We start from the raw sequence: 26,745 nt of genomic DNA on the forward strand, positions 1-26,745 counted from the left end.
GAAGTTCCATTTTGAGTGTATATATAATACAGTACAAGTCAATATGCCATAAATAAGAACAGGAGCAGTACAAAAATATCATTAAGAAAAGGATATTCTGTGATACCTCGAGTGTCAGGGTTCTGTATGTTCAGGGATGAAATAAAGAAGTCCTCCTGTCCTCTCTGCTGCTGTTGTCACAGGTAATTGGCAAGTACATAAGCTTTTCTTTCCCCTATTTTATATCTAAAGAAAACAAGCCCAAAGAAGTGCCCTGCTTTTGCGAGGTGTCTAGCTTATTTATCAAAGTAAACTGTTGCCCTAGATTTTGGGTATTTTACTGACAATTTTAGTGCCTGCCTCACCGTTTCTAACAGTGAAACAGTGCAAGCGCCACTTGCCTTCTGCAGGAGCCAGTGCAACAGCGTTGTGTGTGAGCAATAGCAGGGTGGAGGAAAGGGGAATTCCTTGGCTGCTGCCCAAACTTGGGAGCTTGGGGGGTCACAGAGCACTTCTCTGTTGCCACATGGGGAAGGAGCTGCATATGCTGTCGCTCCCTTTTCTTGCATAGGACAGGCTCGTTAGCCTCCACAGTATGGTCTCCAGAAAAAGTCTTCCTAACAGTAATCTCCTTGTGAAACGCTAGATGATATGGTCATATTGATGATCTGATCAGCAAACATTGTGGTTTTGTTTGCGTTTTTTCTTACCTGCAGTATGCGACAGAATATAAGATGCTGCTCAGAAACACTACCTCTGGAAATGTCACGTGGGAAAAGGTAAGGTCACTTCTTAGGTTTTTATACAAACCCTTGTCAACTGTAATATTTGACTACTCTGCAGTCTTTAATCCTTTCCAGCAGTCATTGGAAAGAAACAAGTACTTTTCTTTGCCTGGAACTGAGACACACACAAGCCAGATGAGTTACCCACAGCCACACAAGAAAGCTATGATGGATAGGAGAGTTGGGCTCAACTGATCTGACTCTTGAGACCTCATTTTTAGGCCATGCTTTCTTAGACCTAGTCTCACTTGATCTAAATTTTGATTAGTCACTCTGCCTAATGTTTCCAAATAACTTTCTGTAGACTTGGAATTAAATAGCAATCAGGCTGGCTGAATATGTCCCTTAAATCTTACTCTTCATTAACAGTTTGGAGAGAATGAGCTTTTTTCCACTACCCAAGGCTCTTGGGGGAAAAAAAAAAAAAAAAAAGAGGTTAGTTGAGAATTTTTTCTTGTTGCCATGCTGCTGAAATTTTGTTTGAAGCAGTAACAAGTGGTCTGAAGGAGTAAAAATTATAGACAGAACATTACAAATAGGCTGCTATTGCAGTGGTGTCAAAAAGGAAACTAATTTGCAGGTGTAGCTAAGGTAGAGAGTGTTATCTTCCATATGTAGCTCATAGGACTTCCAGAGATGCTCTATATCCCGTTGAGTGGCATCTCTCATGCAGCACAGGACTATCAAACATCTTTATTATTGGCCAGAGCCAACATATTGCAGGTCCAGCAATAATTACCGTTGTCTTACAGGCAGCATGCTATGAAACAGACCCAGCATCCCAGCCTGCAACGTGTCACCTCACTCTAAATGAAGTATCTCATGTGCTTTCATGGGATTTTGGGGAGACAGGTCTGAGACTGGAAATTACTTGCAGGGTTATTTTCTATTTCTCAGGCTCATTCTGACTATCTGAGATCAGTATCGGATGTTGGGTTACTATATTTTTAATATGATTTGAATGCCCCTAGGGCAAGAGACTTGTAATGTTTGTATTTGTCATGGAAGGGCTTACCTGGGTCTTGCCCACCAGTTTGTAAAACCATCGAGGAAAAAGCAGTTTATGCTCATCCAGAGGGACTCTGAAGCGTGTCCCTGAGCGCAGGAGGTACTGGCCTCATTACCTTCTCCTCGCCATGCATGGTGCGTGAGCAGGTGATGCAGAACAGTGTGTTTCTGAACTCTGCTTTCGGCTGACGGGCTGAACTTTCACCAGCCCTGGAGGTAGGGTGACAGGTGACTTGGATGGAACAAGAACTGAGCAGGGGAAAAGTCAGCCCTTGCCTAGAAGCCTGCTATCACACGGTGAGCAGTTTCACTGGGGAAGAAGGCAGCCCCATCTGCCCTGGCTCTGCCCGGGCCTGTAAGATTGCATTAGCCCGGATCTGCACTCATCCCATCTGGCATAGATGTGTGGCAATGACTGCAGAAGAGCCATGTGATCCCAAAAGAGCACTTTCTCTTCTCATGCCATTATATCCTCGGGCAGTACATGTCCATGCAGCCTCGTGCTGCTAAAAACCAAGTTCAATATGAAAGGCTGTAACAATGTGCACTTAGACATGTGTGTTTGCTCACAGAGTGTAGAGTTATTCTTCATTTAAGCAGGGGTAAATGAAGGGTGAATGAGACTCTTCTTATTCATCCTCAGTGTCAAGTTTGATAGGGGCTCCTTGGCAACAAAGCACAGATCAGGGCCAGCCATATCCATTGGACATAGGCTTGGCTGTCAAGTACTTTTTTAATGCTTGTTCAAAGCCATCACTCTTCCTCAAGAGATAAGAATGCATCTTTCGGCAATTTAAAGTGTGAGATTCTTTTTCAGTTTTCTTCTTTCCTTTATCAGACTTATCAGACTCCTGTCTGATGCAATATCAGAAAAAATATTCTGAATTTGTCACCAGTGCCTGTTTTTGCCAGCGGTTATGATGCAAAGGTTATTTCTGCTATTACTTTTCCAAAACTTTTCTTCAGTTGTTGGAGCGAAACCAGAGCTGAGATTCTTTAATTCCAGAAGATGTCTCTAGGGAAGAGCAGACCAAATAAAAAGAAAGCATCGTCTCAGTTTTGTTAGCTCAGTTTCAGTACTGGTCTGACCATGTTATTTATGGATAGATGAGGGTTAAGTCTGGAAAGGAAGAGTATGATTTTTTGGATAATACATAGTATAAATATCATAGCGATAGAAGTTGGGTTCCAGGGAAACACGGTGATATTCCTATCTAATATTTTCTTTCATCAGCAGAATATTTGATTGAAGAGGAGAAATGTTTTCCTTCTACTTTCCACATTAATAGTGTAGAGCAAAATTTTCCATTGATTATATTTTTACCCCCCACTGGTTAATAGGCCTTGTTTTCTCTCGCTGGTGATATGAATAGTGGGGCACGTAGAAGTCTGCTCAGCCTCGTCCTTTTTGTTGTTTCACATGCTCCCCTTGTGTTTACCTAGCTTTTATGGCTACATCCTCTCTGTCTCTTCGGCAGCAAGGCTTCCTGGGGCACGGACTATCTCAGTTCCCCATCTGCAGCACAGGGAGGCTGTGGGGGACTCCGAGTTCCTCTTGTGGCAGCAGTAAAAATACACAAACCGGTGACTGCTCTTCTTCCTCACATCACATGGCTGCATTTTCTTCTCAGCCACCTACTACTGGGACAGCTCAATGTCAGCAGTTGTTTCCTTGATAAGCATTTTGTTTCAAGAGCTAAAAAACAATAGGATCTTCAGAGAGATTCAAGGACCAGAAGAGCTCCATGAATCTTCCTACCAGAACACATAATTTCAAGCAAACAATAACGCGTCCCGTAGTTTATCCAGGAACAAAGCTCTCATTAAAGCTGTTTTTGTTTGGTGTCCACAATGCTGCTTGGTTTGGCAGCTCCTTTGGGGTGATGCACTCTTCTGTTAGAGTACAAAAAGGCCGTTCAGCATCTGCCAGTTTTAGAGCCTGGGACTGAGAGGATCTTCCGCTGAGGATTTACTGCTGGACTCTTTCCATATTGTGCTGCAAGGAGTTGAAATTCCCTGAACACTGCAGATTGTCCCCTTGATTTGCAGGGAGCAATTTCCTGCAGTAAGTTACTACTTCGTGCAAATGATGCACCTTCTGCCTACATCTGCAGTGATGGTGAATGTTGTGTGTTGTAAAGAAATTGGCTCAAGAGGGAGAAAGAGAAAGACCTGAAAGGGGTGGCAGGATGACAGTGAATAGAGAGAAACAGCTAAAAAGTTTTTGGTGGCTGTGCACAGAGTCCTCCTTCTGGTCACCAATAATTCACAGGTCCCCAGATCACAAGAGCTAGGCTTGAAGGACTAGTAATTGTAAGCACTTGGAGAACAGCAGCAGCAGTGATCGCAAGGCCAGGAGCAAGGTGAAGAGAGACATCTCCAAGGGTGGAAGAAGACTAAACTCCATGTATTGTCATTCTGGAGAGGTATAGGGGAGTTTGAGGAGAATTGGCCAATTTGTGCACAGTAGGCCACCATGAAGGTTAAGATGAAAGGTGAGAAGCCACCTGTGCCCTGGCTGTAGCTAACTGGAGATGCTACTATCTCTTGCCCTCCCCTAGCTTGCCAAGAACAGCTTTGGCACCCATGGCTCTGAAGAAGGTGGAGCAATGGATGCTTGTGGGGATTGAATGGCCTAGAAGAACCCTGGACTTCTCTAGTCAGGGAAGTGACCTTCCAAATTAAGCACTAGGAGCTCTGGCTCTGGTTCTCCTGTGTGCCTCCCAAGCTCCGTCCTGCTCTGTGACCCTGTGTGCCCTACATAGCTGCTGGGAAGCTGAGCAGTCTTCTTGCAGATTCAGTACACTTCTGCCTCATTCCTGAGACTAGATCTTTGAGAAGCCTGAATGGTGGTGGGTTGCTGGGCTTCAGGCTCACACTACTGCATTTAATGAGTTGAGAAGCAAATCTCCAGTAGAAGGAGTTTAAAGGGCAGAGATGCTTTGCAAAACATCAGTATAAAGTAGTATAATGAAATTCCCTCCCAATAGTATCCAGGTCAGGATGCTGGGCACTTTCAGCAGCTTGAAACACTCAATTTCTGTTCCATAGCGAAGTTTGATACCTATTTTTTTCTGAATGAGAACCAAAACGAAAGAGCATTCAGTGGTTTTAGGATTTCTTTTTTGTGGAAAAAGCTTGGGCCCGTTATGGTAAAATTCTGTTCCAAGCTGAACTTTTCGTATTAGCCTTGTATCAAATGAACTCGATATAAGATGCTATATTATAAAATAATGAGTTGAAAAAAAACCCAACCCAACAAGGTGAAAAGTTGTGTCAAAATGAAAAAGTGTTGCATTCACTCCACGTGAATGAAGTAAGTGGTTTTTTTCTGGTGTAAAAATGTTCACATTTTTCCCAAGTTGACATTTCCCAGAGAAAGCTTTGGGTTTGATGAAATGACATGGCAGCATTATTTTACTACTCATTTACTTTCTTCCTGCTAATAAAATTTGAGACTTGTACATCGATTTGTATGTTGTTACTGATAAATTGTCACTGAAACTTTGTTAGATTCTCTTCACCCTTATGGTATACCTTATCTCCTACCCTAGAGTCATGTTTTACCAACAGAAGTGAAAAATAGAAGAACGTGTGCATGCCATGTACACGGACAGTTTATTCAATAATAGGAGGGTGTCATTTTTTTTGTCTAACTTTTCTAACCACAGAAGAGTTCAGGGCTTTCAGGCACACAAACGGAATATAGACAAAACTATCCAGACAGAAAAGTGTTACTGTGTGTGGACAAAATGGCACATTTCTTCAGACATCTCTGGAGATACTGTGCCCCATTCTTAATATCCTGTCCATGTTTTCAGTTCTTTCAATTGGAAATCAAATAAATACTGACAACTTAGCCCTGAACAAGCAACTACCATAAAAAATTGGAGATCCTATATCTAACTATTTTGTAGCTAGCAAATAAAAAAAGCCAGAACCTTCATTGTTTGTAAACACTTCTGTAAACAGCAGTTTAGCTTTCATGCTTTTGTGTATAATTTATGTTTTATCCCCTTCCCTGCAGTACTTTTTTTCCACCTGCCACTAAGAGACAGTCCAGTTCAGCAGTATACTTCCAGCAAAAATATCATCTCAAGCAGGCTGGTTTTATCCGATTTAGCAGATCAGTATCCCGAGTTCTTTAGTCAATATTCATTTCAAGCTTGTAGCTCAGAATATATTTTTCTTTCCTAGTGTTGAGCTAGTGTCTACTTAAACTAGCCAGAGGCCAAAACTTGTACACAAACCTAAGCTGTTTTAGAAGCCCTTCCAAATAAAACAACAATTTGACATGTTGAGCTTGTACTGCCAAGTTGGGGGGAAAAAAAAACCAGTTTGTCAAAACAATTATATTTTTACATAGCCACAAGAACACTCATTCAGTTCGTATGATACTACATTGCCAAACAAGCTCCAGTTGTCTTTGAGAAACAAACAGTGAAGGACCAGCAGAGCAGACTTGTGAGTAGACTAGTTTTTGTCAATAGGTGGATCCTGTTTTTATCCTCTTACTTTTACCATGCAGCCACATAATTTCTGAGACAGGGAACAGGTATTCCTTCTGTTCTCTCTGTATCTCCCACGGCTGACGTGGACAGATGAATGAGTAGGTTTCCAAGATTTGCTACCTTTCTCTGCCCCTCTCCCCCCTTTCTGCTTCATAACATTGGTTGTTTTCTCGTGGTTTTCACCTTGGTATAAATATTGCATTAAAGTGATGGAGCTGGCAGTTTCTGAGAGCAGATTCCCATCAGAGGTGTCAGGAAATAAGAGCATGTTTGGGGCCAGACTGCTGCAAGCCTCTTGCAGGTATGATTTGTTTAGGCGGTAGAATATCGTAGTGCCGACAGTGAATGATGCTTGGTGGAAATAAGCAGAGCTAGGAAGGCAGTATCACCAGTATCTGCCATTTATACCTGTGGTCTCTCCCACACCCATCTCCCCTCATGGGGAAACAGGGAGGAACATTTCAGTCTGTTAACCACATGTGTCATCGGTGCCCGTGCTGTTTTGCATCTGCAGTGAAGCTTGTCCTGAGTAAACTGGGGAGGTTTCCTGTTCAGGTCAGTCAGAGCACACGTATCATATTGAAGGGCGTGAGGGGAGGTAGTGGCAGGCCCTTTCCTTCTCCAGTGAATCCATGCCAGCTCATAACTAGGGAGGTTTGTATCTGGACTCCATACAGATCTTGTTTGGTTTCCTTCAACAAAATAGGTTCTTCCTTCCCAAAAAAAGTTCTGCTTGTTGATTTCAGATCGATGGGGCAGCAACAAAATGAGGTTACCCCTTTGTTGGGTTTTGTGCCGGTCTCGCATCTAACAAGCCGCCTTTTTTTGCCTCTACAGATCCCTGTCGGTACTGAGATTGAAGGGATGAATATCCTGGGACTGGTGCTGTTCGCTCTGATTTTAGGAGTGGCGCTGAAAAAGCTTGGCCAGGAAGGGGAAGATCTGATTCGCTTCTTTAATTCATTCAATGAGGCAACTATGGTCTTGGTTTCCTGGATTATGTGGTAAGTGTGTGACTGCAGATGCATCTGCACTACAATACTATGCTCAGTTCAGGAGTCTCACCATTTATCCATCTCTCCAGCTTTTTCCTACCAGATTCCTCATCACAGCAAAAGTGAATGTCATGGTGTCACACGTTGGGGTCTTTTTTTCTTGCTTGTGCCCTGTAGTTAGACAGTCACGCATAGCTTAAGGTATCAGTCTGGAACACTTCAGAGGGTTGCTTAAAAATCATCTCCAGGACTCCTTTTTGATTAATTAGCGGAAAGGCGGCTTTCTATTTCAAAGCAGCATAAGCTCATGGCTAGCTGCCATCATGTGCCTAAAGGCACTGGCTTTGAATGAATAAAGGAGATGTGAGCAAGTGAGGAATATGGTCATGTGAAGGCCAGGGATGTTTGTGCTTGGAGTGCACTTGCAAATGCAGTGCGTAACTAAAATCATACTTGTAGTCTTGTAGTTTCATGCCTTGATTTTTCTGTTGGTCAAAAGGTTACTTGTACTCACCTGAAAGATATCCGAGGAGATCAGAAGATAGCCCATTCACTGGCATTGGTTTGAGAGAAACCCTGTTGAGTGCATGAATACAGAACCCCACCTGTCCACTTGCATCAAAGGGTGATGGAGAACCTACGTCCCTTTGTATAGAAGGGAGGAACAGTCTCCAGGGCAATGCTCTGCATCCTACTGAAACAGTAGTGCTGGCTATTGAGTGTTTTGTCATTGTTATCAGCAGAGCCTGAGTTACACATTGGATCTTTAAATCTCTGTTCCTCTTCTACAATCTCTTTCATTTTCTTGGGTGAAGCAGGAACTAATGTTACTAGCAGAGCGATCAGCTGTTTCTTGTTTGTGCTTGCTTTTCCAGAGATGCTTCTTTTTTCCATTTCACATCCCTGAGAATAGGTATTTCCTAAAGTTGATTGTTTATTTGGTCTCCTGCCTATTAATGAACAAATCCATTATTTCACTTACTTCCCTGGAGTCCAGACATGTTTATGGGGTGAATGTTGCTCTGACCAATCTCACAAAGCTTTTGGCACCAAAAAAAGTCTGTATGTTAGGAACTGGAGCGCACTGAACTTTTTCACTAGGCAAGAAACCAGCATTGGAGGAGGCAGGCACCTCTAGAGAGCGGTTCAGGCCACCTAAGCTGGGGTAGGACCAGCCTCCCGACAGGATTTTCTGTCAGGTGGGATGAATCTGGGCCTCAGAGCAGTATCATGCTGTTCTTGTGCAGCTGGATGGGTCTAGGCTGCTCCTGTGAAACCAACAGTATTAATACCTCACATGCAAAAATAAAAATATTCATAAGGACAGCTAGCTAACAAATTATCAGTGGGACATTTCTCACTCCCTTTCCAAAGCTGTTGGAAAAGCTATAAGCTTACCTTAGCAGAGGTATTTTTCCTCCCTTCATTCTGCATTTTTCATTCCTACTATTTTCCTCCCTCTAAGAAGTAGAAAGGTTTTAACAAAACACCTGGTTTTACACAGGCAGATCTCTGTCTTATTTGCTGTCATAAGGGATTGAAAAATTCAAAGTCTCAAAGCAGCTTAAGTTTTCCACTCTTGAGTGTAATTCCTTGGACACTGAATACTGATAAGAGGCAGTTCTTGTATTCAGCTGATTACAGTGCTAACACTTCAAGCCAATCGGTACATAATCCTTTACTTTGTGGATTATCGGGACTACAGCTGACTCTTAACACTGTAGTGCACCGTAGCCCTTACTTGTTCTCTTTCCTTCCTTAAGGCTCTTGTGTCATCCTGGTATTTACTCAAAATCTGTCAAGCTGTATGTACTTCCCAAAGGATACTTCGGAATGGGTGAAATCGTACTACCGAGAGACAAGGCAGCTTGAGCTCGTGTCTAGTCCCATTCAACAGCCGCTCTCGTGTTTAGCAGCACTTTGGTCTCAACTTTCAGTTCCTTCCTCTCCGGCCTCCCTCTTCAAGGGGAGGGATCCAGTCTCAGCTCTGAATCCAGTGTTCATGTTTGCAGAGCTTATGCAGGACCGGGGCTCAGCTAGACCTGGCTAATCGGGGTGCTCAGAAACATAGTTCAAAGGCAGTATGTCACAGAATTGGCAGAGGCTAAGTGGGGAAGGTTCAGCAGGCCTGCCTAGAGATTTGGCCAAGGGACGACAGAGAGAGGATGCTCACATTGATCTGGGACATAAGGAGGTGCTCTCTGCACAGAACAGAGCTGCAGAACCAGAGGGAGAGGCAGGCTAGGAAGAAGTGAGTGATCTGGGCAACCTTAAGGCTTGCCCACCTTTCCAAACCTTTGCATGCTTAACCAAACCTTCTGAAGTTTGTCCTGACTCCACAGATCAGCTTCTTTGAACAGGGACATTGGATTGGAGGGGAGAGTGGGAGAAAAAACATTCTTTATTCCTGAGATGTACAGGCAGATCTTTTGTAGTCACATGTGTGCCTGGGGCAGAGTTTTGGAGAGCTGGGTGATCTTTTAGTATTTCTTAATCTTAGAAGCAGAAATGGATGGAGCACGGACAGCGTCAGCAGAGGTACTCGGACACAGACATCCCAAGTAGAGCTTTGGAAGAACTGACCCTGGGCCTGAAGTGATTCCTGCAGTTCATTTAGTAGCTGTTGTGCTGTAGGTGCAAGGGCAATTCTGTCTTTTTAGGGCTGTTCCCAGCTGCACTACTGGAACCAGAGGTGTGGCTGTGGCCCGCAGGTGGCCTTTCCTCTGGAGCAGCTCCAAGTGTTCTGACAAAGGAAACCTCAAACAAATGCTGACGTCCTAAGACGTGGCACGTTTCTAGATCGGAGGCATGGGAATGTACGTGTACGTGGCTGTTGGCTTGAGGGAAACTCTGGAAGCCTGATCATTTAACTTAGTCTTTTGTAGGCAAATAGCAGAGATAACTGCTATCTTTGGCACATGCATCAGCAGCTGTTAGCTGAGCTCTCTGGTATGGGCATAGCTTTTACTTTCCTACACTGAATATGTTGGCACCCAGTATGTCTACCATTTTAATGACCTAACTTCATACTTCTGGTAGTCACCACGTGTGTAAGATCCTACTCTTCCACCCCTTTCTCTGCTCCAGTGACATGATACTGCTCCTTTTTCTTTCTTACCGTCTGCCGTCCCTTCAACAGTGACTTTAGCTTTAGGTCTTTGCCTGCCTTCCTCCCTGATGGACTAAAACTCCACACCGGTGTCTTGTCCTGATAGCTTCTGCCAGCATTTCTGCTTCCCACTTGGCTTCCCTTCGGCACTCTCTCCTACCTGTGTCTTTGAGGGCCTAGGCAGAGATTTTTTCAGTTTGACTGCATGCCTTCCAACAAGCAAGAGTGTTAGAGAGGCCTTCCAAATTTGCTTAACCTGAGTGTGTTGTGAATAAGGCGCTACCCTTCAGTAGGAGCAGCGTATCCTTTAGAAGGATATTATTATGTCCAGGATGGAAGATGTCGTATTTTTCAAGGCTTTTTATTTGTACTTAATGACAGGCAGTATTTTTTACACAGGTATGTACCTATTGGCATTATGTTCCTTGTTGGGAGCAAGATTGTGGAAATGGAAGATATTGTGCTTCTGGTGACCAGTCTGGGAAAATACATCTTCGCCTCTATTCTGGGCCACTTCATCCATGGAGGAATCATTCTGCCGCTTATTTATTTTGCATCCACACGTCAAAATCCGTATCGTTTTCTCTTAGGACTTATTACACCACTTGCCACTGCTTTTGCCACTTGCTCCAGGTGGGTTTCTGTGCTTCTTTTGGGATTATAGCCTGGTTATATTTGTCACTGTAAACTGGTTATATCCCAACACCAAACTGTGTTGAGGTTTAGGTGTGAATATTGTTCCTGAGATTGCAAAAAGAGACTTCTGAGCGTAGAGAGTCTCACTGCTGTCAGCAGCCTGCCGCACAGCACATACTGATAATTAGCTGTTGAAAACAATTCCTCGAAATATGGGGTCTATAGCATGATGCTGAGTTGGAAATTTTTTTGGGGAAAGGTGAAAGTAGTTGCCTTAAAAAGATCCTGCCAGCTGTCCTTTCAATTTTAAGTAAAGTGAGGGTCAGTAGTGAGGGGCTTTGTCCTGAGAAGTTTAGTTCTCCAAGTTCAGAAGGATCTGGAACAAGTTTAGACTAATTTTGCAGGAGAAAAGCAGACTTATTAGCTAGTTTAAAGGGACTTAACATTAATGAATTCAAAGATCTGGCCTGATCAGCTTTTATTTGTCATAACCAAACTATCAAGCATGTCATTTACACTTTTCTCAAGGGGCAAAAACCTGATCAGATATCATAACTACATAAAATCATTTCAGGTCATCTGCAAAAGTAGATGCATGTCTGTCACAGGAGCTGAAGTACATGAAGTAGGAGAGGGTTTATGAGTAAAACCATGTAATTTATAATGCAAGAAATAAATCCAACAGTGGGGGTTTTTTTTATTATTATTTGTCTGTTCATTTGAGAAGGTACTAGTACAACATTAACAGAGATTGCTGTTGCATCTGTGTGTTTATGTAGGCATCTGTTGGTGTATTTTTGTGGTTTGAGACTTGATCATTCCACAGCCCTGTTAGGCTGCATACTGTGTTAAGTCATGAGTTCCTGCTTCTGGGAGATTAGAGTCCTTATCAGCTATTTCTGGATGGAAGCAGATCATTAAATACTGCTGCTCAAGACCAACAAGGAGGGTCCCTCATTGCTATCATGGCAGAGAGGGACTATAAGATGGCATCATTGTCTTGACAGTCCTGTCTGCAGCATGTTAGAAACATGAAAGCCATGAGACAGTGACTTTCCATTCAGTGCACCCTGATGCTTTGGGTTTGATTTTTTCCCTATTCTCTGTTTCCAGCTCAGCCACTCTCCCATCGATGATCAAGTGTATTGAGGAGAACAATGGAGTCGACAAGAGGATCAGCAGGTTTATCCTTCCTATCGGAGCGACTGTAAACATGGATGGAGCTGCTATTTTTCAGTGCATGGCAGCTGTGTTTATTGCTCAGCTGAACAATGTCGACCTCAACCCTGGGCAAATCTTCACAATTCTGTAAGTTGCTTGCTATTGCAACCACATCCTTATGGCCCCCAGACACATTCAAGCCTGTGGTCTCTCTGTTAATAGCTAGCAGTTTGCATTCCACATCTCTGACCTAAAGCTTGCAAACTGCTATGAAACATAATTATAGGGTGATTAAAGGATGGAGTCTTTCAAGCTTTATAAGATTTGCCAGAATCTCGATTTAATAAAAGGTGGAACCTGGGAGGAGTAATTGAATTCTGAAACAGACTTTGAGCTGTTTAAAGCTGTTTCTCACACAAAATTCCTTTCCTTCCTTAAGCATCATCTCACTCCCCCACCCTCCACTCACCATTAAGCTGGGTAATTGAGGCATGCTGCTCTACCCGGAAAGCCACCCCTGATTTTCCCCCTCTGGATGTCTTAGAAAATCCTCCTGCCAGCTCCTCAGTTCCTTATGTATCAATTTCATACTGAAGACACTGCTCCTGCTTACCTCTGCCCTTCCTACCATCGCATCGCTGGCTTCCCAGGTCAGACCCATTATCATTCCCCTCCTGACTGCTTTGCTCCATTACCTCCTCCACCACCTCAGTCCTGCCTCCTTCTCTAGGACTCTCTCCCCTCTATGCCTGGAATATCCTCCCATGTCCCATATCCCATGAAGTGTCATTCTCTTCATTTCCCTCCTCAAAATCCCTTAAGTGAGGATCCTACAAGGAGTTGTAGCCCCTCACTGTGCCAAGAAGCCATAGCTGTATCCACCAGATGCCTCCTAGGGCTGGTTCCTGGCATTTTTTCACCCTCCCTGGCCAGGTTTTATTTCCTTCCTTATTGCATTTCACAGTATATTGTTTGTCTATTTAAGGCAGGGCTGGGGCATTATTTTCTTGGCAGATTGCCAAATTAGCCTTTTGGGTGCTCTTAGTGAATCAGATGTTAACACAGGCCAGAGGATTATGCAGTGATAGTCCAAGGAAAACTCAGTTGTAGACATCTGCACACGAAAAGGTGTGGGGTCCATGTCTGTAGCACATGCACCGCAGGTTTCCAGCTCCTGATTTAGGGTCTGTGTTTGAATGCAAGCGATACACAGAGAAGGGACAGAACCCTGCATGGCAGGGTTTACCTTTATACATTTGGGGCCAGGAGATGTAAGGTACTCAGCATACGTGAACTGATACGTGACTTGGAAATGGATATATTAGTAAGGCAGCAGGATATAGTTGTGTTGGTTGGGGTTTTTTTTTTCTGAAAAGGCGATAGTGGTATTAAACACAGAGCCATTGCCTTGGTAGCTGCTGTGGATGCCTGCTGAGCAGCTGTGCTCTGTACCCATTACTTTGCATCAGCAGGCAGGAAGGGGTTTGCCTGGGAAGCAAATGATCTGTGTCCCATGCTGTAGAGTTTGTTTACAATTCCCATAGCAGGGAAATGTGTGATGTAACTGTAGAAGAGGAGTGCTGCGGAGCTCCTGCTAACCGTGTACGCAAATTGATTTGCAGTGTGACAGCTACCGCATCCAGTGTGGGTGCAGCCGGGGTCCCAGCCGGAGGAGTCCTCACCATCGCTATCATCTTGGAGGCCATTGGACTTCCGACCAACGATCTCTCCTTGATATTAGCGGTGGACTGGATTGTGTAAGTACTTTAGGCCACACGTGTCTGCTGTTGCATGACATGCAGCATGTTCAGCTGGAAGCATGGGGCAGGGTAGTCAGAGTAGCGCAGTATAAAATAAAACCCTACAAGATATGGCTGCTTACAGGACAGGTAACTCTTGACAGATAATGGAAAAGGTGGTCCCTTCTCAATTAAAGCAGTTAATATGCTAAAATCCCTCTTCAGCTTTTTTACTCAGCCTTTACTGAAACGTATTTCTTCCTGGTTTCAATTCCCTTTAGAAGGATTGATAAAAGTTTGTTCAGAAGGTGTTGATATTGCTGGAAATTAGTTGGACACTAGGAGGGAAGGGGGAAAAAGGAAATTGAGTCTGAATAGTGGTGCAAAGCTTTCTTGGTCACATGTGGGAAGCAGTCTCCATCAGAAGCTGTTGTCAGCTGTTGTTTGAACTATTTTTATAGTTCAAGACTGGTCAAAGCACCAACACAAGCGTCACAGAGAAGTGCCATCCATTGGCAGGGCAGGGACACAGAGGGTTTGTGGCACTCATCACAGCTGTGCGCAGTGTCACAGCTGGAACACGCTGCTGGGAGTCACAAGTTTAGTATACAGTATTACCACCTTTCCTTTCCGTCTTCTGGGAAAGAGATAAGAGGTCAGACCTTTGCTCAACTCCTTCTCTTCTTTCCAAGAGCCATTCCCCTCCTTGAAACATGAGAGATTATCTCCTTGCCTAGCTCTGTTTGGAAGAGCTTATCTCACCACTTAACATAGTTATGTCCTTGTTAAGGCCTAAATTCACCCTCTGTACCACCTAAATTAGATTAAGGAAAGCCTAGAAAGTTTGTTTTGCTTTAAGTATTGGGGACCCAGCCACAAGTGCATAAGTGTGAATGCCACATGCAGGTGACTTCTTATAGCTTAGATGAGCCCCGTGGAAAAGGGTGTCTCCGCTTTTCCTCGAACAAGCCTGGCTGGCTGCTGTTCTTCCAATAGTAGAAAATCAAACTGGAAGGACTTCTCTGAGCACTCATGAATTACAGCATGCTTAGAGTTTAAATGCTAGTGAAGTAAGCGTGATCTGATAATTTAAAAGCATAATCTGCTTTCAAGCCATCTGGTTGAAGTTGGGTAGTGGGCTGAAATGACTGGTCAGTATGGGTCAAGCGAACTGAATCCCATTGGGGTTTTTTTTCCAGTTGGTGGGTTTCTGGGCAGTTCCTGGTTTAAACTGTACATAATCCCTCTTCATTGCTTTTTGGGAACACCAGCCTCTCTGTATAGATGGTGTACTTCCACAGCAGATGTGGAAATTAGGATGCCTGAGAACACTGTTGAATTCCAGAGGCTGGGGAACACGGCAGCAGTATTACCTCCTCCTCTTCCCACATCACACGTGTCTGTGGAGCACAATCATATCCCTACAGCTTCAGCTTCATTAGGGCCATCAAACTCTTTCTTGCTGTCACCTCTTGGGGATCAGCCACCTCCAAAGGACAGGAGAGACAGGCAAAGCAGTGGCTAGCTCTTTGTATCCCATCTTCCTCAAGGATTAAAGCAGTAGCTGTGCTTTCCACAAGCTGTACTCAACAAGTGCCTGGAGGCAAGAGTGAAAAGCTTGCCCTTCCTTTCACTCTGGGCTGCCCTCAGCCTGTGTTGTGCTGGCTGCCTTCATTTCAAAATATGTAGCACCCCTCTGTGGTCAACACTGTTGTTCTAGTCAAGGAACTCAGCCTCGTGGTAACAAAAGGGGGAAGGAGGGAGTCCCATGTCTTGTTTTAATGCCAGCCGTTTAATTACCAGAGGACCACAGTTACAAGTTGAGCACATGTTGAAGTTAGGCTGCAGAATGACTTAACAGAAGTCTCAGACGGCACATGAAGAAATTGTTCTTTATGGCCCATAAACCTCCTCTGTTAGACCCTGGGACACAGTAGTTTTGTGTTGTGGGACCAAAGATTAGGACAGGTGCTACTAGCAAGAAATCCAGAGAACACAGTCATTCTGCCTGCTTTTGGAAGGACCCCCTAAGTAGGTGTTTGGGTTAAGGTACGAGTCTCTATAGTTAAAAAAGAGAGCTGGGTGCTCTGATTCACCTTCTGGATAAGCCCAAATTAAGTTTCTGCTCTGAACTCGCATTTGAAAAATGCTGGCCTGGGGAAGAGAAGGAGGAAGGAGGTGGGCTGGGAAAAGAGAGATGCCTGAGAAAGAGTAGTACCATTGCTGCAACCCACCGAGAGACTGGAACCAGTTGATAGTAACGGTTGGGCCAACCTTAAACCAGCTCCAGTGCACATTTTTAGTTCTGAAATGGTGATGATACTTCTGTGGAAAATACCTGTGGTAACAACATCTCCCTTGTCTAGCTCCACTGATGTTAGTGGATCAGCAGGGGTGAATCAGCTCCCCTTATTGTGTTGTAACTCTCCTAAGCTAAAAGCATGCTGCTTTGTTTTTTGTTTCTGATCTTAACCAGGGACCGAACCACCACAGTTGTGAATGTGGAAGGGGATGCCCTAGGAGCGGGCATCCTTAATTACCTGAATGAGAAAGAAAAGAAAGACAAAGAGCAGGAGCTAAAGGAAGTCAACGTAGAAGCAGTTGCTAACAGCAAGTCTGAAGGGGAAACATCGCCTTTGGTAACCCACAAAAACCAAGTCTCCAACGCAACCAGTACAGCAGACCCTGAATCCAAGGAATCAGTATTGTGAACTAGAGGCCGTTCGTCAACATGCATCCTAGAGGTGGACCGGGGACTTGTTAACGCACCTAGACATTTGCAGTGCTAACAAGGGCTGGATGGCTCTTGAAAGTTTTCAGTTCCAGTCTGTTTTGAAATATGCTGGCCTGGGGAAGGGGAGGGAGGTGGGGTGGGCAGAGAAGGGGTGTTGAGAAAGAACACTAGCTTTATGATAGTATTTTGATAATTCATCTGTATACATGTATATGTGTTCCATGTGCACACACATATACATGAAAACTGCCATTGAGACTTTTGGTTTAACAAGACTTCTGTTAGTAAATGCTCATATGGTTTGGAGATGGGGAAGTAGACAAACCCAGTATGTGCTTATGGTGGGGAAAAATTAGTAAGCTTATTGTGCTGCTGTTTGAATGGAGATGCAGTCTAGAAACTCCAGAGTGGGTGAAAATGTTGCTTAAATTTAGTTTCTGGCCTGGAAACACTTACCGACCATTACAGACATGATATGAAGCAACATTTTTCTCCCACTCTCCTTCCCCTCCTGTTCTCCGATCCCTTAAAAATGTCAAATATATCCTGAAGACTAGCCTTTTCTTTTCTTTTTTTAATTTTTTGTTTCATATCTGTATTAATAGCTTATAGGGGTCCGACCCTTGTTCCATTCCCCTACTTCATTGCAGCTCATAGCAGCTTTCCTGCCTTTTGGTGAGTAACTCCCAAACTTTGGGACCAAACATAGGAGATCTTGCAGATCAAGGACTGGTTTTCTCTTTTCCTCTAACCAAGCTGTTAAGGAAAAAATCCAGAGGAAACACAAATTTTGTTAAAGTAATCCCTCTGGGGCTGAAAAAAATGTAGTCTGTTCCAGCATAAATATGTCTGAAGAGGCTTGCCTGTGACAACATCAAGAAATCAAGAAGTCAGTTCCCTTCATGAAAACACGCATGCTCCTTTCCTAGCACACCATGTCCTGCTTATGTTTGTTTAATGGGTCAGTCCAAACAGGTTAAGTCATATCCCTCTTCTAGCAAAATTCAACAGGAGAGGAAAAAATCTGAACACATATCATGTGGGAACTGACAACAGGCAAGTCTGAGTGTTGGCTTGAAAGAAGAAGTGAGTGTTTAACGCTGTGTAGTTCAGTCATCTCTGTATGTTGGGACAGCTGCATACCTGTTCCTGCTAGGAGTTTGGTCCTGCTATAAAAGTCCTTCTGGCAGCAGCTTACATTTAGTAATTCTGGGTGGTGCTGGGCCAGGGTACTGCTTAGCGGCAGATGGTAACCTTTGCTTGAGGCTGAGCCAAATGCTTCTGGATTCTAACTCCACCTTTTTTCCTTTACAACATACTTCCTGAATTTGTACCCCAAACGTGAACAAAATCCGGCAAACTCATTGCAAAGATCCTGTTGATTTATCTTGGCTTTTTGGACAGCAAATAGTTACAAAATTATCGCTGTGCATGTGCCAAGATTTGCCTGGGCTTGTGACACTTTCCCTTGGCTATTTTAGGAAGATGATTGCATATGGTCAGTCTCCACACTGTTAATTCAGCAATATATATTTACACTTAGCTTTGATATAAAGTAATGCTAAGTCTCCCTTTTTCTTTCTCCCCTCTTGCTTCAGAGGAAGCTATCTTGGAAAGATATCCAGTTGCTGATGTTTATGTTCACGGCACTAGGAAGAGGCAGCTCCAATTTCATAGCAGCAGCAGCCTTCATTTGCAAAGCATCCTTCCTGGTAAAGGGACGCAGTGAATTTTGCAAAAAGATGCTCAGAATGAGATGTGGCTACCTCTGAGGGAAAACACAGTGAGTGCGTCATTACTAGCTGTTTAATCGTGTGCAGCAGGGCTATGCAAACAATCGAAGTAGGAAAGGATTAGTCAGCCCACTGAGAAACTGCAGGTGGAGTTTCTTTTTAACCAGTTTATTTATAACCATGTCCACAAAATTTGGTCATTCCTTGACTCGTCTCCAAAATGGAAGGAGACAAACACAATTCTCTAGGGACATCCTTTGCCCAGTATTTATTATTGCATTTTTAGCAGATCAAGACCCACTGAAACTTTGCATTTCCTCCCATTTAGAATCATCCCAACTCCTTTCAACTCAGGAAACCAAAAGCGCACTTTGTAGCTGACAATGAAAGTCAACAAATAAGAGGTGGTTTGAAAAATGTTGGAGGTTTGAAAAAATGGTTCTCAACAAAACCTTTTTTCTTTTTTTTTTCAAAGAAATACTTAGACTTGTTTTAAAAATCTGAATGCACCAGCACCCCAAATACTTTGATTTTAAAGCAGTATATGGATGTCTCAAGGAAGCTGAAAATCATGACTGTTCCCTGTGGGCTGGGTTCTGTAGTTGCATTTTATCCCCCATCAGACTTTAGCCCCTCTGATATTCTCCTTCACCATGACACATGCAGCTGGGATCAGGACATGAGAGCAGGCAGCACTCAAATGACAATTCCCGTGAAGCATCATGGCACCATTTCGGACTAGAACATTTCTCAATTTTTATTTTTTTCACCCCAAAGCTGTTGTTGCCCACAGGTAAAAGTACTTGCCTGGGCAAGTCCGAAGGCTGGGCTTCCTCGCCGGCAGCACCTTGCCATTGCTGTATTGATCTTTCTTCCCTGTGGTGCTGCCGCTTGAATGCGCCTTGTCCTTGTAGCAGCGTGCCATAGGCTGTGGCACATTCTTTCTGACAGTAGATCCCAGGAAATGGTAAATTAAAGCCAATACCTCAGAGTCTTCTTAGTATTTTCCAATAGCAATGCAGAAGCTCAGTGTCTTTGCTAAAGATTGCCTCTCCCAGTCCCTGCTAGTGGATTGCCACGTTTTGTGTCAATGTGAATGTCTAGTCCCATGTAAAGCTTGTTAGAGCAGTCAGATTTAAGGAGGTCAGATCATTCTTGTAGCAGGAATTTAACCAAGGAAATCTAACACTCCTTCTCCTGGAAACAGGTGCCATAGGGTTTGTATGAACCATGAGTATTCAGGTCTTAACCTGCCAGAAATCTGTAATCTTACAGAAGCCCTACTTTAGACTTACAAAGGTGCCAGTTCTTTTGTTGTTCATGCACAGCAAAAGGGATCCCAGAGTTTTCCGTGGAAGCAGGAACGCTGGGTAACTACTGCTTGTCAGAACATCTTCTTGGTCTTTTCTGTATCATCATCTGTGTCAGAAATTACATATCTTGTTTTTCTGTGATGTTCCCATTCCTCACGATGGCCATGCCGCATCTTGTAGGGCTCACCTGGCTTCAGATTTTTTTTTCTTAACGTACAAATGTAAAAGATCCAATATTACACACTCTCGGACTGTAAAAAATGTGGCACATTCCAACAACTGCCCTTGTAACAACATGAATCCTGATCGAAAGCCCGATGAGATAGAAGACTTGCCATTTGCTTCGAGTGGTCAAGGTCTTCAGATAAGGCCACTGGGAGAAAAATGAAAGGGCTGTTGAAGGATGTGCATTTTAGATGCTATCCTTGACCTGCAGTGCAGTGTGTTACACTGGGAGCTTCCTATTTCAGGTCCCCGTGCAGCCTCACTCCAAGAGGCTATGAGCTGAGAAGGTACTCAGCAGCAGTGCCGGTGCAGCCAGTCGTACCAGCTCTGCTCTCACTCAGGCCACAAATCTGGTGCCAGTGTGGTACTTAACTCCAATGTCTCTTGACCAGACGTATGTTTATGTTCTCCTAACATGACTGTAAATTGGAAACATTTAATCAGTTGCTTTTTCTTTCAAGAGGAAATAAATGCCATCTAGAAAACACTATTTTTCTTTTTGGTTTTAGTCTTTTTTTTTGGAAGGTGCAAATTCTCTCCTTAGGAAAGCAGGCTACAAACAGCTCATGCCCTACCCTCTAGTACAGCGATTGCTTTTTGGGAGAAAGATAAGGGAATATGGAAGAGAAGAGTCTGCAAGCCTTTGGCATGTGCAATCCCACTTTGTCTCTGATGCCATTTATTCTTCCACTTTTACCTTCTCTTTTTCAGTGAAGTTTCTTTGACTGTTTTGGACCATCTTTTATTTCTCCTTCTCCAGGACTGGCTTTCCACTCCATGCTTTATCCGTCACTGCCTGATCTCATCCTATTTCCTGGAATGCCCTATGCTGTTTTTATGTATCGGTGGCTCAGGTATAAATGGGAGAGTGGACAAAGTTCTGAGAGCTCCAGCTGGTCCTTGGGAAAGTATTTTGCGGTCTGCCTTGCTCCTGTCCTTAACTCACCAGAGGTTTGTGAGACTTAGTAAAAGAGTTGCTCTGGGAGTGCGGCGCAGTATCTGTCTCTCATCCTGAGAAAGGTGCTTGTTCTGTGCTGTGAGATGCGGCTATGGATGCCTGAAAAGCTGTAGTGAGCGATGGAGGGTGCCAGCACGTGGCTGGTATTAGGATATTTTCAGTGAAGACCCATTCTTCCCAGGAACTGAGCTTTAGCTAAGTCTCGGCCGGTGTGTTAGTAATTGCACTGCAAGATTCAGTAATTGCAAAGGACTTTAAACCTTTCTGGGGGTGTCTCTTGCAATCAGGATGGCTTTTGTGTTGAAAACAAACTAGGGCCAAACCCAGGGCTTCCCTCCACAGGTGTGACAAACAGGACTGTGTCCTTCGGACGTAACAGAAGTGTGGAGCCAGCCAAAGTACCAAATCGGTTGGTGAAACAACCTCTACGTTGTCTTTTCTCAGCAGCCCTGTTACTGCCTGAAGAGGCACTGCCCTGAGCTGAAGGTGGCGAGAGGCTGGGGGGACAGTATGAGGGGCAGGAAGGTTTCATATGTGCTTGCTCTGTTCCTATACTCTTCCCTGGGCATTTGCTGGGACTAGCGCCAGAGATGGACGTGACCCAGTGTCACCATTCTTAGACTCATTCTCCTGTCGTTCCTCCATATTTTACAGCAGCAATAATGAAAACTGAGGCGTTTAGGCAGTTCCTCTTTCAGTCAAGTCAAAGGCCCTGGCATCTTTGTGACTGACCACCCTGCTGCATGTTGTAGGTTATGTCCTCGAGAGCTTGCAAAAGGTCCAAAACCACCACCTCTTTCTGCAAAGATTTGCAGTGTTGGTCAACAATCCAGGCTGAATCTTCACTCTGGTCCTCTGCTAGGACAGCACATTTCTGCAGCCACTGGAAAGCATCCTCCTGCTGGAAATCATCTTTTTTTTCCCCTGACCCTCCCCCAGGCAGTGAGCAATGGGCTTCAGGTAGAAAGTCAAAAGACCAAAAGACAAACTCTCACCAAAGGAAAAATGTCGCATCATCATTGATTTTTAACTGGGCCATGGCGGTTCATAATCACTTGCAGACCTGCCTGTAATGACTGGTCCTGTGACTGATGAACAGCACAGAATTAGGCAGGCCACGTAAATCCTCTGCCTGTGCTTCCTTTTCTGTAAAATAAGTTTATAGATACTTATCTGTCTCTCACAGGCAATAGTGTGGAGGATAGTGAGTCACAGTGTTGGGAAAGCACTCTTAAGACACAATCCACTAAATCTTAAAAAATAATGAACTTTTCAAAAATCTGAAAGGAGTCAAATAATTAAAGTATGCACCATGAAGTCAGAGTCGCATTGAGCTAGAGTATGAGTGACTGTGACAGAAAGGAGATCCAACATATGGATTTGCTGGACTAACTCAGGGAAAGGGGGGGAGCTAGTGTCAGTGAGTTGCATTTCAAAAAGCAGACGTGATTTAGTCAAGGGGGGCACAGTGCCCTGTTATATCTGCCTCCTTCCAACTCCACCTGGGATGCCATGAAAGCTTAGGTTCAGGTAAAATAACAGACCTCACCATGGATTCAATGTCTAAATTAGGAGCCTTGACATCCTTGTTTCTGTCTAGTTGCAATGGAAGAAAGAGCTTTTCAACTAAAAAAACAAGTTGTCTTGGCAGTATGGGCGAAAATGTGGAGAAAAAGAAGGAAGAGCTGGAGGGTTGCAGGGGGAGCATCACAGAGGACAGGGTAAGCAAGTGATTAAAGAAGCTAAAACACTGAAGGAAGCATCTTTTCCTTGGCATTTTGATACAGATAGCATCAAAAAGACTGCAGGCATTTGTCCAGTATGTAGCAAAGACAATGCAAATCCCTGCCCGCTGGCTGGCTGGGATTTGCAGGGAGAGGCAGACACCAAGTGCTGATGTTTCTGAAGCACATTGTCACTGAGCAACAACAAAGCATGCAGTGCGCCAGCGTGGGGCTCTGTTAAGCTGCTGCTGGCTGCTAGCCACGACCACAGAGAAATATTGGTACAGTTCTGGATCGGGGATTGACCCACATTCCTCCTTGCAGGATAGCTAGGACAAATGCTCCTCGGATAAATGCATGGTAGCTATTATTCTCCGAGGACAAAGATTTTTATCTATGCGAGCATATTGATGAAAGCCATGGTCACTTGCTGCTTCAGTTTCAGGGAGGAGCGAAAAGGGTATGACAAATGATCTGAAACTTTTCCCAGACGTTGGGCCACACGTTGAGACAGTTGCCACTGAATATTTTAAATCTGACGAGAAGTGATCAAGAGCCTATTTGGCTCCCATAGCTCTCTGTCCTCACGTCTGAGCACCGGCTTGGGAAGTTAATGTTAACACGGTATTCATTCTCTGCATGGGGTCTTCACAGACATTTGTGACCAGCAGGCACCATTTCACAGCTGCAGAACTGAATGCACGCAGAAAAAGGTGAAAGAGTGCTTTCTTGAGTCATGCGGAGAATCATCAAGCAGGCTAGGAGCAGACCTCAAATCCTGAAGCCAAGTTCATTGTTAGCTAACAACTATCACCTATCTAAAAAAATTAACACCTGGGGCTTTATAAATGTATTTGAGTATTGATACCAGAATATTAATAGCATGTTAATGCAGGATGGTCACTTCTCTTTTTGAAGGAATGGAAGGGGAGAAGTGTAGAAGTAGGAGAGTTATCTTCCCTCTAGGGTGGATTTTTTAATAGAAAAGGAAAAAGAAAATCTCTTTTTTATTGAAGAGTTCACAGTATGGTTACTTACCAAATTCTATCTCAGTGTCAGCAGATATATCATCCTCAGCAGCTATGAAATCTCATTTGGATTTAACCACTGATCTCGGTGCCAGCAGGAGGTGAGGACTGCGGACATTTCAGCATGCCAACTGCTCTTACTTGAAGTCTTGCTCAAGAAACATTTATACTTGTCTTTCCCAAGGCCACAGATACTGTTTGCAAGGCAAGCAGGCCTACCAACAGGAACCAGCACGAGGAAATGAATTTTGAGCCAATCCTGTTGTAATGCAAAGTTAACGGTGTGGTTTTAAGCCACGGAGACCAAGAAATTTGGTATTAGATGTTCTTTAGGATAGCTTTCGCTTGCTCCTTCCGATAACAACACTGAGAGAGTAATATGCTTCTTTTGCAAGCATGCATTTAGTAACTGAAGCTAAACTGCATATGGCATGTCGGCACAACTTAAGTTAATTGGAGTTACGTGTTGCAGAAGGAAATTACCAAGGGAAATCTTCTCTGAAGGAAACTGTTTACACATGCCTGAATCCCCCTGGATTACATTCCCACAGAAAAAATTGTGTTTAACCATAAAAAATACTCCAAATATGAACTGGTTTGGATTGTAGCTTTTTTAAGAACCAGAAGGAATGCCACAAAATGGACAGGCCAGGGCCTTCGCTGGTGTGCATTAATGTAATTTCCTGAGCTTTCAGTGGCCTGTGGACTTCTGATGGAGATGATACCTCCTTAGCAGCATAGGGGTTTGATCTGGTCCTCTTAAGATGATCATCATGTTCACTAAAGCAGCAGTAAAGGAACATTTTTAAAACTTGTTGGCTATAACTAGAGGCATTTTACGTGCTCACAGTATTCTTATGACATGGTGCCTCCCACAAGAAAAATGTGTTTTCTAGATGGTCAGTGTTGATGCAGAAGCAAAGCTTCCTCATTTTTTTATCAGTTTTTCTTCTCTGTATCCCTCTTGCAGAGTCTGCTGTGGTCCTTGGAGTCTGCCCAGACCCCAGCAAGACCAGGCTCCTATAGTATATAGATTAAACTTAAAGATATTCTAGTCCCATGTGAGGACGTAGACTGTCTCACATCCTGTTATGAGAGGATGAAGACGTAGCTTCAACTTTGGAGGAGGGCCTGGGCTGAAGAAAACCCTACTTCATTAAGGCAATACCTTAATGACTTTTTACATTTAATAAGTCAAGTCATTGTGACCAAGCTAGTCCAGCCCTGGCTGCCTCCCTGCTCTGCCCCACAACAGATGCTCTGTTGACATTACTTCCCTGAGGACCAGTGTGTAGGTAATGTTTGCCATCCCTGAATATTGCAGTCTTTTAAGAATATATTTTTATTTAGACTTTCTTTGTCACTATCCTGGCTACGCTTTTGTAAGGTCATCCACAAAACACGTGCTGTACAGGATGGAGACCATGCGTAGCACTACAAATAGCTGAGCGTACTTCTGCTAATGGGAGATGAGCCTCTTTTCCCGAGTTGCTTCTTGTTTATGGCAAACTGAGACTGACTCACTCACCACTTTGTGAGGGTGAAGATTTTGATTAGATTTTGATTAATCCCTCTAGATTCAGGGACAGCAGAACCACCCCTAAGGCACGAGGAGTCTATACAGCAGAGGTACACAATCTGCCTTATTATCCTTAAGGTGCCTTGTCCTGGTTCCCTTCAGGACAAATTCCAGGTTGCTGTTTGGCTTTCGAATATAACTATGCACCAAAGGTGAGAGACTCCATTATCCCTGGAGACAGGAGGGAGAACATGATGTCCTGGTGTGGGACAGGGAAAGTGAGTTTCGTTTCTTTATCCTGTAAGCTCTCTGTCAGCAATCCTGCCTCTGATGTGTGTATGCGTGTGTGTGCTTTTATTTCTACATGAACACAAATTGCTCTAATTAGGAGGAGGGAGGATTCTTGTATTTTTATATGCTAAGCCGTTTGATTAATTATTTTAATAAAATGACAGACAGATGAACTCTGAAATTCACTGCCATCTGCTCCAGTACAATTCAGTATCACTGATACAAAGGTATCTGCCTTCAGATAAAACCTAGTGCTTAGAGTAATCACTCCACTGAGTAAGTATGTGTGCCATATGGGTGTGTTGATCCTTGTGAACATCTGTAACTGTTCCTGTTTTAAAGCTATGGGTTTGATTCATGTGACTCTGTATCAGCCTTTTTATTATCTACCAAGAACAGATGTACGTGCACATGTGCAAAAAAAGATCATATGGCTGTGTCTGGGGCTGTGTGACCCTGGGGTAGATATTACAGATGTTTACTGTGTAGTGCACCCTTTGGCGTAAAAACTCTCCCTGCCTGCCCAGGGAGAAAACAGTCCTGTGGCTCAGGCTGAGACGGTTTGTTGTATTAGGAGGGTGACACAATAGGATGCTCTGCCCCTTTTTCCCTTCTCATGGCAATGTAAATTTGTTCTCTCTTTGTGTAGCTTCTCAATCTGAAATAAAAATCACCCCGAATAGAATTAATGTTTCCATCTTTGTTTGGAGAAGACCTAGCCTTTTAGCTGGATCAACCTTGCCTAAGCAGCTGGCAAGCTCTCTGCGACTCCTTCGCAAATGCCCCTGAGTGAGAATTGTGTAACTTGGTATTCGGGTCCACTTTCTCAGATCATGCCCTTTGCCGGCATGCCAGTGTCACTGATTATCGGCGTATCACTCCATTTAACCCCTTCCCCTGGAGCCCAGGGCAAGCCTACGCAGGGTAGCACTTCTTCAAGCCCTCTGCACAGGTACTCAGCTCTAAAGGGGCTTTGGGAGAGCCCAGATTAGTAGGTATTTTTTATTGATGTGTGCCACAGTGGAGTACAAGGGCTGACAGACAGACCTGCTGCCTATTCTGCCAAGCAGACAGACTTTGTTCCCTGGAGGAGGATTGAGGAGTGGGAGAAATCGTCCAGCAAATCCTTTGCAGTAGGCAGACTGGTAAGTTCAGGGTAATTTTGTATTTGACACACGCTGTCAGTCTGAGCAGTGTGCTGGTTCCAGAATTGAGGGCCTGGGTTTGCTATCAAAGTGGTTTTGATACAGCTTTTCCGTTAAAAGCTCATACATCTCCGTAGGGTAGATTCTATCCC

At 43.9% G+C, this 26,745-nt stretch overlaps 1 protein-coding gene across 1 annotated transcript in view; it reads left to right on the forward strand.

Moving 5' to 3' along the window:
* SLC1A4 (solute carrier family 1 member 4) overlaps positions 1 to 26,133 on the forward strand; it is a 38,415-nt gene extending 12,282 nt beyond the window's left edge. The window contains exons 3-8 of the mRNA XM_076335012.1: positions 696 to 758; positions 7,121 to 7,287; positions 10,787 to 11,020; positions 12,137 to 12,331; positions 13,807 to 13,941; positions 16,400 to 26,133. Coding sequence (XP_076191127.1) covers positions 696 to 758; positions 7,121 to 7,287; positions 10,787 to 11,020; positions 12,137 to 12,331; positions 13,807 to 13,941; positions 16,400 to 16,634 — 1,029 coding nt within the window. The 3' untranslated portion in view covers positions 16,635 to 26,133. The remainder of the gene's footprint in view (positions 1 to 695; positions 759 to 7,120; positions 7,288 to 10,786; positions 11,021 to 12,136; positions 12,332 to 13,806; positions 13,942 to 16,399) is intronic.
* Positions 26,134 to 26,745: the final 612 nt, after the last annotated feature.

This window comes from Aptenodytes patagonicus, chromosome 3, assembly GCF_965638725.1.
Source record: "Aptenodytes patagonicus chromosome 3, bAptPat1.pri.cur, whole genome shotgun sequence".
NCBI classification, from domain to species: domain Eukaryota; kingdom Metazoa; phylum Chordata; class Aves; order Sphenisciformes; family Spheniscidae; genus Aptenodytes; species Aptenodytes patagonicus.